The sequence below is a fragment of the Anomaloglossus baeobatrachus genome, chromosome 1 (genome assembly GCF_048569485.1).
Source record: "Anomaloglossus baeobatrachus isolate aAnoBae1 chromosome 1, aAnoBae1.hap1, whole genome shotgun sequence".
Taxonomy (NCBI): domain Eukaryota; kingdom Metazoa; phylum Chordata; class Amphibia; order Anura; family Aromobatidae; genus Anomaloglossus; species Anomaloglossus baeobatrachus.
Window position 1 is genome coordinate 63177951 of NC_134353.1, and position 15471 is coordinate 63193421.

General features: G+C 52.7%; 1 protein-coding gene across 1 annotated transcript in view; it reads right to left on the minus strand.

Annotated features, from left to right (window-relative positions):
• Positions 1-14636, minus strand: part of NELFA (negative elongation factor complex member A) — a 114444-nt gene extending 99808 nt beyond the window's left edge. The window contains exons 1-6 of the mRNA XM_075332886.1: positions 14167-14636; positions 6608-6779; positions 6371-6532; positions 5670-5759; positions 5440-5570; positions 5173-5242 (exon numbers count right to left, since the gene is read on the minus strand). Coding sequence (XP_075189001.1) covers positions 5173-5242; positions 5440-5570; positions 5670-5759; positions 6371-6532; positions 6608-6779; positions 14167-14376 — 835 coding nt within the window. The 5' untranslated portion in view covers positions 14377-14636. The remainder of the gene's footprint in view (positions 1-5172; positions 5243-5439; positions 5571-5669; positions 5760-6370; positions 6533-6607; positions 6780-14166) is intronic.
• Between the last annotated feature and the right edge of the window lie 835 nt (positions 14637-15471).

Below are 15471 nucleotides of genomic sequence, written 5' to 3' on the forward strand. Positions count from 1 at the left end.
GGACGTTGGTTTCCTGGCCTGTCTCATAGTGGCAATGACCTCTTGAGATAACCCTGAAGACGCTAGGATCCAGGACTCAATGGCCACACAGTCAGGTTGAGGGCCGCAGAATTCAGATGGAAAAATGGCCCTTGAGACAGCAAGTCTGGTCGGTCTGGTAGTGCCCACGGTTGACCCACCGTGAGATGCCACAGATCCGGGTACCACGACCTCCTCGGCCAGTCTGGGGCGACGAGGATGGCGCGGCGGCAGTCGGACCTGATCTTGCGTAACACTCTGGGCAGCAGTGCCAGAGGAGGAAAGACATAAGGCAGTTGAAACTGCGACCAATCCTGAACTAAGGCGTCTGCCGCCAGAGCTCTGTGATCTTGAGACCGTGCCATGAATGCCGGGACCTTGTTGTTGTGCCGGGACGCCATTAGGTCGACGTCCGGCTTCCCCCAGCGGCAACAGATCTCTTGAAACACGTCCGGGTGAAGAGACCATTCCCCTGCGTCCATGCCCTGGCGACTGAGAAAGTCTGCTTCCCAGTTTTCTACGCCCGGGATGGGAACTGCGGAGATGGTGGAGGCTGTGGCTTCCACCCACAGCAGAATCCGCCGAACTTCCTGGAAGGCTTGCCGACTGCGTGTGCCACCTTGGTGGTTGATGTATGCCCCCGCCGTGGCGTTGTCCGACTGAATTCGGATCTGCCTGCCTTTCAGCCACGGCTGGAACGCTTTTAGGGCAAGATACACTGCCCTTATCTCCAGAACATTGATCTGAAGGGAGGACTCTGGCTGAGTCCAAGTACCCTGAGCCCTGTGGTGGAGGAAGACCGCTCCCCACCCTGACAGACTCGCGTCCGTCGTGACCACAGCCCAGGATGGGGGCAGGAATGATTTCCCCTTCGACAAAGAAGTAGGGAGAAGCCACCACTGAAGAGAGGCCTTGGCTGCCCGAGAAAGGGAGACGTTCCTGTCGAGGGACGTCGACTTCCTGTCCCATTTGCGGAGAATGTCCCATTGAAGTGGACGCAGATGAAACTGCGCAAATGGAACTGCCTCCATTGCTGCCACCATCTTCCCTAGGAAGTGCATGAGGCGCCTCAAGGGGTGCGACTGGGCTTGAAGGAGAGATTGCACCCCTGTTCGTAGTGAACGCTGTTTGTCCAGCGGAAGTTTCACTATCGCTGAGAGAGTATGAAACTCCATCCCAAGATATGTCAGTGATTGGGCCGGTGTCAGATTTGACTTTGGGAAATTGATGATCCACCCGAATCTCTGGAGAGTCTCCAGAGCAATGTTCAGGCTGTGTTGGCATGCCACCCGAGAGGGGGCCTTGACAAGAAGATCGTCTAAGTAAGGGATCACCGAGTGTCCCTGAGAGTGTAGGACTGCTACCACTGTTGCCATGACCTTGGTGAAGACCCGTGGGGCTGTCGCCAGGCCGAAAGGCAGTGCCACGAACTGAAGGTGTTCGTCCCCGATGGCGAAACGCAGGAAGCGCTGATGCTCTGGTGCAATCGGCACGTGGAGATAAGCATCCCTGATGTCGATGGATGCTAGGAAGTCTCCTTGGGACATTGAGGCGATGACGGAGCGGAGAGATTCCATCCGGAACCGCCTGGTTTTTACGTGTCTGTTGAGCAGTTTGAGGTCCAGAACGGGACGGAAAGAGCCGTCCTTTTTTGGCACCACAAACAAGTTGGAGTAAAAACCGTGACCCCGTTGCTGAAGGGGAACCGGGATCACCACTCCTTCTGCCTTCAGAGTGCTCACTGCCTGAAGAAGAGCATCGGCTCGCTCGGGGGGCGGAGATGTTCTGAAGAAACGAGTCGGAGGACGAGAGCTGAACTCTATCCTGTAACCGTGAGACAGAATGTCTCTCACCCATCGGTCTTGGACATGTGGCAACCAGGCATCGCAAAAGCGGGAGAGCCTGCCACCGACCGAGGATGCGGTTTGGGGAGACCGAAAGTCATGAGGAGGCCGCCTTGGTAGCGGTTCCTCCGGCGGTCTTTTTAGGACGTGACTTAGACCGCCATGAATCAGAGTTCCTCTGACCCTTCTGTGGCCTGTTGGACGAGGAGAATTGAGACCTGGCTGAGGGCCGAAAGGACCGAAACCTCGATTGTACCTTCCGTTGAGGTCTGTTTGGTTTGGACTGGGGTAAGGACGAGTCCTTTCCCTTGGATTGTTTAATGATTTCATCCAATTGCTCGCCAAACTGGCGGTCGCCAGAAAATGGTAAACCGGTTAAGAACTTTTTGGAAGCAGAGTCTGCCTTCCATTCACGTAGCCACATGGCCCTGCGGACTGCCACTGAATTGGCGGATGCTACCGCCGTACGGCTCGCCGAGTCCAGGACAGCATTCATGGCGTAGGACGCAAACGCCGACGCCTGAGAGGTTAAGGACACAACCTGCAGAGTAGAGGCACGTGTGACTGCATTAATCTCAGACTGACAAGCTGAGATAGCTTGGAGTGCCCATACGGCTGCGATCGCCGGAGCAAAGGACGCGCCTATAGCTTCATAGATGGATTTCATCAGGAGCTCTATCTGCCTGTCAGTGGCATCCTTGAGTGATGAGCCATCTGCCACCGCAACTATGGATCTAGCCGCCAGTCTAGAGACTGGAGGATCCACCTTGGGACACTGAGCCCAACCCTTGACTACGTCAGGGGGGAAGGAATAACGTGTGTCATTAAGGCGCTTAGTAAAGCGCTTATCCGGAAAAGCTCGGTGTTTCTGGACCGTATCTCTGAAGTTGGAGTGATCAAGAAACGCACTCCGTGTACGTTTGGGAAAGCTAAATTGGAATTTCTCCTGCTGAGAAGCTGACTCCTCAATCGGAGGAGCTGGAGGAGAAAGTTCCAACACCTGATTGATGGACGCTATAAAGGTCGTTTACTATGGCGTCCCCTTCAGGTGTATCAAGGTTGAGAGCGGCGTCAGGATCAGAGCCCTGATCTGCCACCTCCGCTTCATCCTCCAGAGAGTCCTCATGCTGAGACCCTGAGCAGTGTGATGAAGTCGAGGGACGTTCCCAGCGAGCCCGCTTAGCCGGTCTGGGACTGCGGTCCGTGTCGGAGTCCTCACCGTGGGACCTATGAGTCGCCCCAGGAGCACTTTGCTGCGCCGACCGAGGGGGGTCTGAGGTCAATGATTCAACAGTGCCCGGGGCCTGTGTTACCGGTCTGGACTGCAAAGCTTCTAGTATCTTAGCAGACCATCTATCCATAGACTCAGAATGTTTGTCAGCGAATGCTGCAAACTCTGTCCCTGTCACCTGGACAGTGGCAACAGGTGGTTCCACCTGGGCCGAGGGTCCCACCGGTGGCTGAGGCTCCGGCTGAGTGAGTGTCACAGGGGCCGAGCATTGCACACAATGAGGGTAGGTGGAACCTGCAGGTAGCATCGCCGCACATGAGGTACAGGTTGCAAAATAGGCCTGTGCCTTGGCACCCTTGCTTTTTGCGGACGACATGCTGTTGTCTCCTCTTAGAGCAATCAGTGAGGGTATATAGCCAAAAGCAAAAAGTGCGGCCGTACAGAGTAAATGTATACAATATAAGCATATAAATATACACTTCGGCACCCAGGGGGGCCAGCACCTAGTAACAGGTGCGGCTTACCGACCGCCCTCAGCGGTTGTGTGACCACCAGATTCCCTGCCTGGGCCTCCCAGAGCTGTGGAACTCGGTGTTGTCTCCCCTCTGAAGTTCTCCAGCGTCAGAAGTGCTGATAGGAATGGCTGCCAGCGTTCTGAGAGGAGGAGGGAGCCGTGGGCGTGCCTCAGAAAGTGCGGGAACCTGGTGCCCCACGGTGCTCAGTGAGGGGGGAGGAGGATACTAAGTATGCTCCAGCCCTCAGCGCTGACGTCCAGTGCAGCGTCCCGCCCTTACCCCTGACTGGCAGGCCCGGGGGCGGGAGTATGCGGTACTAGGCTGCAAAAGCTGGGGACTAAAGTTATAAGCGCGGCCGGCAAACAAGCGCGGTCAGCGCGGTAGTCCCGGCGCACAAACACACCCAGCAGCTGCTGTAGCGTCCATTACACAGGCGCTCTATGCGCCGTCCCCAAGGGGACACAGTACCTCAGAGTAGCAGGGCCCTGTCCCTGATGATACCCGGCTCCTGTCCAGCAGATTCCCCCAGGGGCTGCGGAGGGAGCCCAGTCCCAGAGCATGGTGACCGGTTAGGATCCCACTTCACCCAGAGCCCCTAAGGGATGGGGAAGGAAAACAGCATGTGGCTCCAGCCTTTGTACCCGCAATGGGTACCTCAACCTTAACAGCACCGCCGACCAGAGTGGGGTGAGAAGGGAGCATGCCGGGGGCCCTGTTATGGGCCCTCTTTTCTTCCATCCGATATAGTCAGCAGCTGCTGCTGACTAAATTGTGGAGCTTGCGTGCATGTGTCTGCCTCCTTCAACACAAAGCATAAAAACTGAGGAGCCCGTGATGCACGGGGGGGGGGGTGTATAGGCAGAGGGGAGGGGTTTACACTTTTAAGTGTAATACTTTGTGTGGCCTCCGGAGGCAGAAGCTATACACCCAATTGTCTGGGTCTCCCAATGGAGCGACAAAGAAAGGGTTCTTTACAGTTAGAGCAGTCAGACTGTGGAATGCCGACCACAAGAGGTAGTAATGGCAGATACTATAACGGCTTATAAAAGAGGGCTGGATTGTACCATATGGAGATGGTAGTCGACACCATAGCAAGAACATAATTGTGGAAGGGTTCACACTCACATTCTTATTCTTTGTTTGTGATACTACCTTTTATTTTTTTCTTCCATTGCATTGACGAACAAATCAATCTCGTGTATGCTGAGGTTTACTATTTGACCATGGAACTGACTGTTTAAATTTTTTTTTATTATGTTTACAAATTTGAATAAAAAAGGTTTAAAAAATAAAAAAAAAAATAAAAAAAAAAAAAGGCTGGATGATTTCCTCAGCACACACAACATTGTTGGTTATAAGTGACTTAGGGACAAAATGTAGAACTGGTGGAGGAAGGGGGAACTAGATGGACCGAGGGCTTGATTTCAAACGCAAGTAACTATATAACCATGTTTACACCAGATTTCTATTGAATCAGCCCCTGTGAATCCAGAATAGTAATAAAATGAAATACTGTAATAAGTAATCACTGACACCCCAATAGCTGCAGCCGCTCTTTACTCACCAACAGTCTTTCGCCTTCTCTTGGCTTCTCGGCCTGCGCCCACCATCTCCAGCTCTTTGATATTCAACAGCTGAGAAGAAAAGCAAGTTATGCTCGGGGTAAACACAAAGCGAAGCAAAAAAAAAAAAATCGTTGAGCCGAAGGAGAAGAAAAAGACAAAAATAAAGGCGGACACAATAGATAAGGCGGAAAAGCCCAAACAAGAGATGGAAGCACGAAAATGAGCTGCAAAGATGGCAAAAAAAAAAAAAAAAAAAAATCACGTACCTTCACTCCCCTTTCTCTACGGAGGGGTGTCCTGGAGGGGGTGATGGGTGTCCTGTTGGGAGTTGGGCTGAACACGCTGGGGGTTGTGGGGCTCCTGAATGGCGCCTGTTTCGGTATACCCTTTAGAGGGGCTGTTGTGGCAAAACAAATTCGATGCGCTAGTCAGAGTTTATTCTAGTTGACTGAGGTTCGTATAGATACTACGGGGTTAAGCAGTAGGTGGCACTCACTTGTGGTGTCCATTTTTTTCACCAGGCCCCTTCCTTTGGAGTGGAATGGCACCCCGGCTGTTTTCTTGAGCTGCTGGGCTGTTTCTGTGGCTGTAAAGATAATAACTAATGTTAAGTATAAAGCCCTAAACACTCCGTCTATTACACCATATTCTAGAGGCGCCGCCGTCCTGCTGGCGTGGCGTCATATTGTCAAGGTTGGGAATTTTGGGGAAACCACAAATGGGTTCTCTCAGGGTCACAGAGAAGGATTTCAAATTGATCTGCACAGTTACAGTATATGTATGAGGAAAAATGACCACACAGAGACGTGTCTCTATCCAGGAGAAGCTCAGTGCTCTTCTAACCCGTATGTTGTAAAACAATCACAGCTATACAATTCAACATTTGACCTTGAAACGGGAACAAGGAATAAGAGATAAAACCAAGCTTAAAATCCCAGCTGGTGAGAACCAACATGTTATGAATACAATCAGTGTGTTATGAATACTTCTTTGTTCATTGTACATTTTAGCTTATCCATCTTGGTTAACACATTCCTGCACATCTTAAAATCATATTATGGTGTCTATGCGATTGTCATACAGACATACAGATAATTATGCAACGACCACTATGCTTTAATTATATACACACAGATCATCTTATTATATCTAGACAAATGGCATACAGCCCAGGCCTTACCCCCACAACATACTTACACTTCTGTAGGAGCTCTGCTCGGAGGGTGGCACTTTTTGGCTTCCGTTTTAGCTGGAAATGCTTGACTGGTGGGGTGAGCGGCCCAGCCAGCATGGTCAGGGCATTCTTGTTTAGATACTGGCACTCCAGGGGCAGCATGGCGGAGGCCTCACATTCACTCACTAGATTAGGAAAGAAGACAAAGTGTTGGAGATTGTAAGCTCAACCCAAGGCCTAAACCTAGAGCGCGTCCTTACCCTTTTCTCGGAGCTCTCCCAATATATCCTGCACGTTTGGGTTCTGTTCTTCCAGGTCCAGGTTTAACGAGCCAGTATCTGGAAAGGATTTTAGGATGTCTGCCACCATTAAAATCCAGGGGTCAGAGTCCAGCGTGGCCAGCTGGATAATCTCTGTTAGTGCCATCTTCATCTGCAAGAGAGAAAACGTCACGTTAGTGAAGCTCCGACCACCGTGACCTCAAAAATGATCATTCTACTGAGCCTTTTGCCTTATGAGATTGAGGAGCAGCTGAGCTGCAATACCACATCCAGCCTGAGGACAAGAGTGGCACTGTGAGGACAGATCCAGGGAAGGCTGTGCTCATCTACGGTGGTCAGCAGGGCATTTGTCTTTCTGCTTTATGGGGAGAATGAAGAGACGTTGTGTTCCTGGAGATTACGCCACTGGCCAAAATTCTGAGCTTTCCCATGTCGGAGAAAGACGGTCAGGGGCAGCAAGATATAGTCATCTGGCCAACTAAGTACCATAGTAAACAGCTTGCTGACGAGACTGCAGAGGTGGTCGGTAACTTAGGCAACAAGCCGTAAACAACAGAATCCCTCCAAGCTGATCAGGTGCTTGCTTTTACAAACACTTCACAATTTTTCCTAATTTCCCAACCTTAGAAAACTCCTTTAATTGCCAACACCCTGCGGAGAATTCCTCGCAGGCGTCCTGGGGCGGCCATCGATCCTGCCTCAGGTTTCTCCTCATTTCATCATGTTCTGGTGCAATGGGAAGTAACAAGTCCCCGAAGAGCAACAGCAAAGCCAACGCCTGGGATGCTGGGAAAGAAGCGTCTCATCCCAGAGACCAACAGGTAACAAGCTGCGGATAATGCTAAACCCGATAGTGATCCAGTGCCTGAAGCTCCAGGGAAAGGACCCCATGGACAACCCCGTGCCCCTCATTGCTGTACTTGGCATCTCAGTCAGTCCCATAGACAATGAATGAAGCCCACCCCACATGTCCCTCGTCGCTTTACTTTGCATTGCTGTCAGTCCCATAGTCAATTAATGAAGCCCACCCCACGTGCTGCTCATTGCTGTTCTTGGCATCTCCGTCAATCCCACAGACAATGAATGAAGCCCACCCCACGTGGCCCTCATCGCTTTACTTGGCATCTCCAGCAGTCCCATAGGCAATGTATGAAGCCCTCCCCATGTGCCCCTCATCACTGCACTTTGCTGTTTCTGGCAGTCCCATAGACAATGAATGAAGACAAGGTGTCTATGCTCAGCCATCACTCCATTCACATAGAGCTCTGCAGATCAATGGAGGTCCAGCGGTCAGTAAGTTTACTATCTTGGTACTACCCTTCCTGCTCCCATGTTGCAGGCAAACTGGGTCCCAACAACGTTACGTTAATAAGGAGTGGTCTGGTTATAAAGTCTTATCACTTGTCCGCAAGATGCGTGATCACCCATCGGTGGGGATCTGATAGCTGGATCACACACTGATCAGCAGAATGGGGCACTTTTCTTTCCTAAAAAGGTACTTATCTCCATTGCAAAACTGTGCAGCAGATTGGAGGATCAACCACCGCTCCATTCATTCTATAGGATTACGCCAGAAAAAAAATAAATAGAAATCAAGTGTCGTGCAGCCCCATAATGAATGGATGGACAGCTGCTGCTCCACACCCGCGCGCAACCCCCCCTGCTGCTCCACGCCTGCGCAACCCTGCTGCCCCACGCCTGCGCAACCCTGCTGCTCCACACCAAACAGGAATAACCGTTCTCTGTTCTGCTGATCGGTGTGGGTCCAAAACAGACCTCCACAGTCAATAAGTTACGATCTGTACTGGTTATAGGTGGGGGAAACTAAGTTAAATTCTTGAATTTCACAAAAAAGGATACAAAGAATTTCCATGCAGCCCCCAATAGCAGAACTGATAAGTAACCAAACCCCCTGTCAACTGGACACGTCCTTTACACACAGTCATAGATGCTCAGAGGCTGGCGGCATATAAAGACGAGAATCGGGAATGGTAATACCAAAACTCTAGTTGTTCACACAAAGGCTAGACTTAAAGGGGTTGTCCAGGACTGACATATTGATGACCTGTCCACAGGAGACCGTAAATGAGAGATTAATTGGGCCTGACAAACCCAAATGTGATGATATCCAGGATGTAAGCAGCATGTGACGGCGGAGATTCGGGAGACCCCACACACATTATTACCGCTATTTGGGTCTCCGTAACCTCAGACTACACCATGGTATGGCTGACTGCACTCATCAGTCTATGGTACGAGCAGACAGAGGCCCTGCAGGGACAAAGTATAATGTACACTAAACACCCCCCTTTACATTCTTCTACTATGGCAGCACGGTGGCTCAGTGGTTAGCACTGTTGCTTTGCAGCACTGGGGTTCTGGGTTCAAATCCTACCAAGGACCACATCTGCAAGGAGATTATATGTGTTTGCGTGTGTTTCCTCCGACACTCCAAAGACATACAGATAGGGAATTTAGGTTATGAGCTCCAATGGGGACAGTGATGATGACACAGTGCAGTGGAATTAAGTGAATAAATATTATATTCTACTATTCAGTACCCTATAGAGGAACCAGGAAGCTCTGCATGAGCAGATACAGGTCCTTGTACTACAAAAGTGCATGAAACTTTCACTTTCTACCGCATTAGACGAAAGGAAAATGAATACTAGACGTTGCGAGTCCGGTTTTGATGTGTGTGTTCTGGGCAGGTCTGTGATCACCGCTCGCACTACAAGAAAACTGTATAGAAACCCCAGACTTCCCCGCCCTCCTCGCATCGCTGAACACTTTGCATTTGGTACCAAAGCAGCGCGAGTAACTTGTAGAATTGAAACCCCAGGTGTGAAATAATCACAAGAACAATGGGGGGGGGCCATCTTCCCGGTATTTAAAGCCCAAGACCCTAACAGAAAGTGGCTCTCTGATGTATCCCCCAATTATTACAAACCAGAGGGCACAAAAAGATCTTCGAAAACTATAGTGTGCCCGGTCTGTGCCTGAATAAGGTGCAGGAATCCGTCCTACCATCGCTCCAGGCTCCGCTAGGAGGGAAGGAACCGAAGGGCCAAATGTAACCGCGCAGAAGTCAGGAGGGCCGCCATTCTGAGATATTATATATATATATATATATATATATATATATATATATATATATATATATATATATGTTATTACAAAGGATTTTATGGAACATATTTGAGATGCCCGCAGCTGGCCCCCTAAACGCCGGCCCACCTACAGATTATATTATAGGTGATTGCTACCATTTTTGTTGCATTCATAGTTGAGATGCCGCCAGCCAGACCCATCCTTCTCCCACCATGCCGGACAACTCCCTCCCCCCCCCGACGTGACTCCAAAACAGCCGGATCCCCCCCCTTCCCCCCGCCAACCAACCAGACCCCCTCCTACACGGCAGAACCCCCTTTCACCAGCCAGACCCCTACATGCCAGATCCCCTACACACCAAACCCATACAGAATATATTACAGGGGTTGTCTTCCAGTTATGTTGCATACATATTTGAGATGCCGCCAACTGGACCCTCCCCACCTTCCCTGCCAGCCGTACCCCCCTCCTCCCACCAGCCAGACCCCTATATGCCGAAACCGTCTCCTGCCAGCTAGACTCCCTACGCCGAACCCGCCACCCTCTGCTGGACTACACCCCCCCCTCCCAGCTGGATGCAACCCCCGCCAGCTGAACCCCCCCCCCCCGCCCCACCATACCCCTACCCGCCAGATCTGCCCTCCCGCCAGCTGGACCCCCTACACGCCAGACCCACCCTTCCGCCAGCAGGACCCCGCTACACGCCAGACCCACCCTTCCACCAGCAGGACCCCCCCTACACGCCAGACCCCCTACACGCCAGACCCACCCTTCCGCCAGCTGGACCCCTGACACGCCGCATCCACTCTCCCGCCAGCTGGACCCCCCACACGCCAGACCCACCCTCCCGCCAGCTGGACCCCCTACACAATATAATACAGGGATTTCTACCATTTATGTTGCTTCCATATTTGATACTGGCAGCCAGACTCCCTACCCGCCAAGGACAGAAGCATGAAGTGTCGCTCCTATGTACACAGGTGTCTGTACACAGCGAGCACCCGGCTTATAAGGTGCCAGTGCCATGTAATAAATCACCCAAGAACTGCCAAACAAATTACATTCCCAACACAGACATGTACGGCCCAAGGGCAGATAACGCGATTGTTGCGGAATAGATTACTTCACTGTAAGGATTGCTAATAACCTTCATCTGGGTCTGTGCAGAGGCTACAGGGAGACATTCAGCTTTCCCAGAGTCCTGACCGGCCAGCGAGGAGCATAAACACGAGATTCAGGACATTTCAGCAGAGTCCTTGTAACAATTCATGAAGGCTGGGGTGTCACTCACGAGGGTCACATCGCCCGGGCCGGCCCCCAGCTCTCCTGACTGGAGCAGGTCAGCTTGATCTATGTCTATCGAGCCGATCCGGAGGGCAGAGGGCCGGTCTGGGCGATGCGATCCGTGCGAGTGCGACTCCAGCCTGAAGGTGAAATCAGGAGTCAGACAACCCCTTTAATTGAGCAATGTGCGGGGAATGCAGTTTGGAAAAGGGGGACAAAAAACCCAAGTGTGTGTACGAGAATTCGGAAATCTCAGCTTTTGCTGGTGACATAAAATATCGCTTTTTAATTCATATAAAAAACTGCAAAGTGACCACAACCTTTATCCAGAGAAAATACCACAACATGACAACTGCAGGATCAGGCCACACCGGGGAAGCTTGTTACCATGGAGACACACAAATCTGGATAGGAGCTGCAGACGCAAAATTGCAGAATTTCTCTATTTAGTGGGAAGATTCAGTTTCCTGCTCTATAACCGGAACAGAAAACATAGAAGTGACGAGAGCGACGCTGACCCCCGACTAACATGGGGTCCAAAGATTTGTCTCAGGTGCCTGCAGCAGGATGAGGGGCAGAGCCTACACCACACGCCACCGCTGCCTCCTGAGCCTCCCCGCGCCACACGCCTCTGCCTCCTCCCCAGCGCCACACGCCTCCACTTCCTCCTGAGCCTCCCCAGCGCCACACGCCTCCACTTCCTCCTGAGCCTCCCCGCGCCACACGCCTCCGCCTCCTCCTGAGCCTCCAGCGCCACACGCCTCCACTTCCTCCTGAGCCTCCAGCGCCACACGCCTCCACTTCCTCCTGAGCCTCCAGCGCCACACGCCTCCACTTCCTCCTGAGCCTCCAGCGCCACACGCCTCCACTTCCTCCTGAGCCTCCCCGCGCCACACGCCTCCACTTCCTCCTGAGCCTCCAGCGCCACACGCCTCCACTTCTTCCCCAGACTCCCAGCGCCACACGCCTCCACTTCCTCCCCAGCGCCACACGCCCCCACTTCCTCCCCAGCGCCACACGCCCCCACTTCCTCCCCAGCGCCACACGCCTCCACTTCTTCCCCAGACTCCCAGCGCCACACGCCTCCACTTCCTCCCCAGCGCCACACGCCTCCACTTCCTCCCCAGACTCCCAGCGCCACACGCCTCCACTTCCTCCCCAGCGCCACACGCCTCCACTTCCTCCCCAGCGCCACACGCCTCCACTTCCTCCCCAGCGCCACACGCCTCCACTTCCTCCCCAGCGCCACACGCCTCCACTTCCTCCCCAGCGCCACACGCCTCCACTTCCTCCCCAGCGCCACACGCCTCCACTTCTTCCCCAGACTCCCAGCGCCACACGCCTCCACTTCCTCCCCAGCGCCACACGCCTCCACTTCCTCCCCAGCGCCACACGCCTCCACTTCCTCCCCAGCGCCACACGCCTCCACTTCCTCCCCAGCGCCACACGCCTCCACTTCCTCCCCAGCGCCACACGCCTCCACTTCCTCCCCAGCGCCACACGCCTCCACTTCCTCCCCAGCGCCACACGCCTCCACTTCCTCCCCAGCGCCACACGCCTCCACTTCCTCCCCAGCGCCACACGCCTCCACTTCCTCCCCAGCGCCACACGCCTCCACTTCCTCCCCAGCGCCACACGCCTCCACTTCCTCCCCAGCGCCACACGCCTCCACTTCCTCCCCAGCGCCACACGCCTCCACTTCCTCCCCAGCCTCCAAAAGCTGCAGTATCCACTTAAAGGGCTTGTCCAGAGAACAGCGTTCAACATCAGTGAAAAACAAAAAAAAAAACCCTAAAAGCCAAATTTCCTGTTTGTTTTTTTTTTTTTTTTTTATCATCATCTCACATCCCAAAATGGAATCCCTAGTGATGACTCTCGGTGTACAGATCTGGCGCCGCCCTGGAGGTCGTGAACTGAAAACGATGGTGGTGTTCCATGTTTTTCCTCACTATTCACAGCGTTCGGACCCCCCCTCCATTACTACAGCCCCTCCTGCTAGACAACTAGGAAAACGTCTTAAGGCCCCGTCACACTAAGCAACATCGCTGCTAACGAACAACTTTTGTGATGTTGCTAGCGATGTTGCTGTGTGTGACATCCAGCAACAACCTGGCCCCTGCTGTGAGGTCGTTGGTTGTTGCTGAATGTCCTGGGCCATTTTTTAGTTGTTGCTGTCCCGCTGTGAAGCACAGATCGCTGTGTGTGACAGCAACAACTAAATGTGCAGGCAGCAGGAGCCGGCTTCTGCGGAGGCTGGTAACCACAGTAAACATCGGGTAACCAAGAAGCCCTTACCTTGGTTACCCGATATTTACCTTCGTTACCAGCCTCCTCCGCTCTCACTGTCAGTGCCGGCTCCTGCTCTGTGCACATGTAGCTGCAGGACACATCAGGTTAATTAACCCGATGTGTGCTGTAGCTAGGAGAGCAGGGAGCCAGCGCTAAGCGGTGTGCGCTGCTCCCTGCAGCTGCACCCTGTACTCTATACCCTATATATGTACCCTGTGCAGCTGCACCTGGTGTGTTCTGCTCCCTGCTCTGTGCACATTTAGCTGCAGCACACCGGGTAATTAACCCGATGTGTGCTGTAACTAGGAGAGCAGGGAGCCAGCGCTCAGTGTGCGCTGCTCCCTGCTCTCTGCACGTGTAGCTCCGTGCGCTGGTAACCAAGGTAAATATCGGGTTGGTTACCCGATATTTACCTTAGTTACCAAGCGCAGCATCTTCCACGCGGCGCTGGGGGCTGGTCACTGGTGAGCTCACCAGCAACTTGTGTAGCCACGCTCCAGCGATCCCTGCCAGGTCAGGTTGCTGGTGGGATCGCTGGAGCGTCGCAGTGTGACATCTCACCAGCAACCTCCTAGCAACTTACCAGCGATCCCTATCGTTGTTGGGATCGCTGGTAAGTTGTTTAGTGTGACTGGACCTTTAGAAGAAGGAAGAAAATCCCATCAGATTAGATTGTAGTCGGTTTTCCCCAAGTCGTGTACAAATCTGCCGACGAGATCGCGCCGATGTAGCCGATCTCCCTTCGAGCAGAGGCTGGTGACGCGCAGGCCTGCTGGCACTCGTTGTCCCCCCAGGTCGCCCACCCTGCACCCGTCCTGCTCACGCCCAGAGGCGGGCGGAGGAGGGACGCTCACCTCGTCCACGGTGCGGCGCGGGAGGTGCAGCATCCCCAGCAGCAGCTTCAGCTTGACGGCGGACGACAGGTTGTGGAAACACAGGCGGACATTGTCGATGACGGAGGCGGTGAGCAGCGAGGCGATGCTGGGCGGCGTCCACAGCTCGTCCGCGGAGCCCAGCTTATTGTGAAGCCACAGGCCAGTGTCGCTCTCCCTCATCGACGCCATCTTGGAAAAAGAAAACCATCGCGAGCAGGCATTTTATGAAGACACCTATAAAAAAGGCCCCCTCTGGCGCTGAGAGACGGGAGCGGAAAGACGCCAGGTCTCGCGATACCTGCTCAGTGACGCTCTGGAGCCGCCGGGGGGCGTCCACTAACCCCGAACTGAGGCGACGGCGCCGTAGAATAATCATGGACTATAGAAGGCATAATGAAAGAAAAGCAAGCGCTCCGCTCACGATAAGGCGCCATGGCGAGATGCCCTCAACAAAGATGGCCGACATGTCTATCAGGCTCCTCCCTAAAAAGGAAATGCCGCTGCTGGGAGCACTTGTATACGGGTCGTCACAAGGACCAAACTACTTAAGAAATTTTTTTTCACATTTTAAATGCATCTAATTTTGTTAATTTTACGCTTCTATTATTCTTATCATTCACATATGAGGACTTGTTTTATTTTTTTACCAGACAATTTGTAGTTTTAAATTAAATACAATTACAATTGAGATGAAATTGTTAAAGGGAACCTGTCAGGTGCAATATGCACCCAGTACCGTTCTGGGTGTATATTGCTAATCCCTGTCTAACCATCCCTGTATACACTAGCATAGATAAAGAGATCTGTAGAAAAATTATTTCTAAAGATCTTCTATCTTATGCTAATGAGCTCGGGGACTAGTCCTCTGGGTGTTAGTTCCCCTGGCTAGTCGGCTCCATTAGTATGTTAGTACGCCCCTGTGGGCCCCTGTGGGCATGCTAACATGCTAATGAATGTGCAGCATCAGAGGATGATCGACTCACGCATCTCTCCACCGCTGGATTTCGACTCAGTGCGCATGACTCTGGACTTTCGGTCATGCGCACTATTTCAGTTTGAAGCCAGGACGCTACACTCGGCTTCATAGTGCGCATCACCCAAACTCTGGGGTCATGCGCACTGAGCCGAAATCCAGTGTCGGGCAGTGGAGATGTGAGTGATATCATCCTGTGACCCTGCACATTCATTAGCATGATAGCACGTCCACAGGGACCCACAGGGGTGTACTAACATGCTAATGGAGCTGACTGGTCAGGGGAAATAACGCCCTTGGGACTAGTCCCT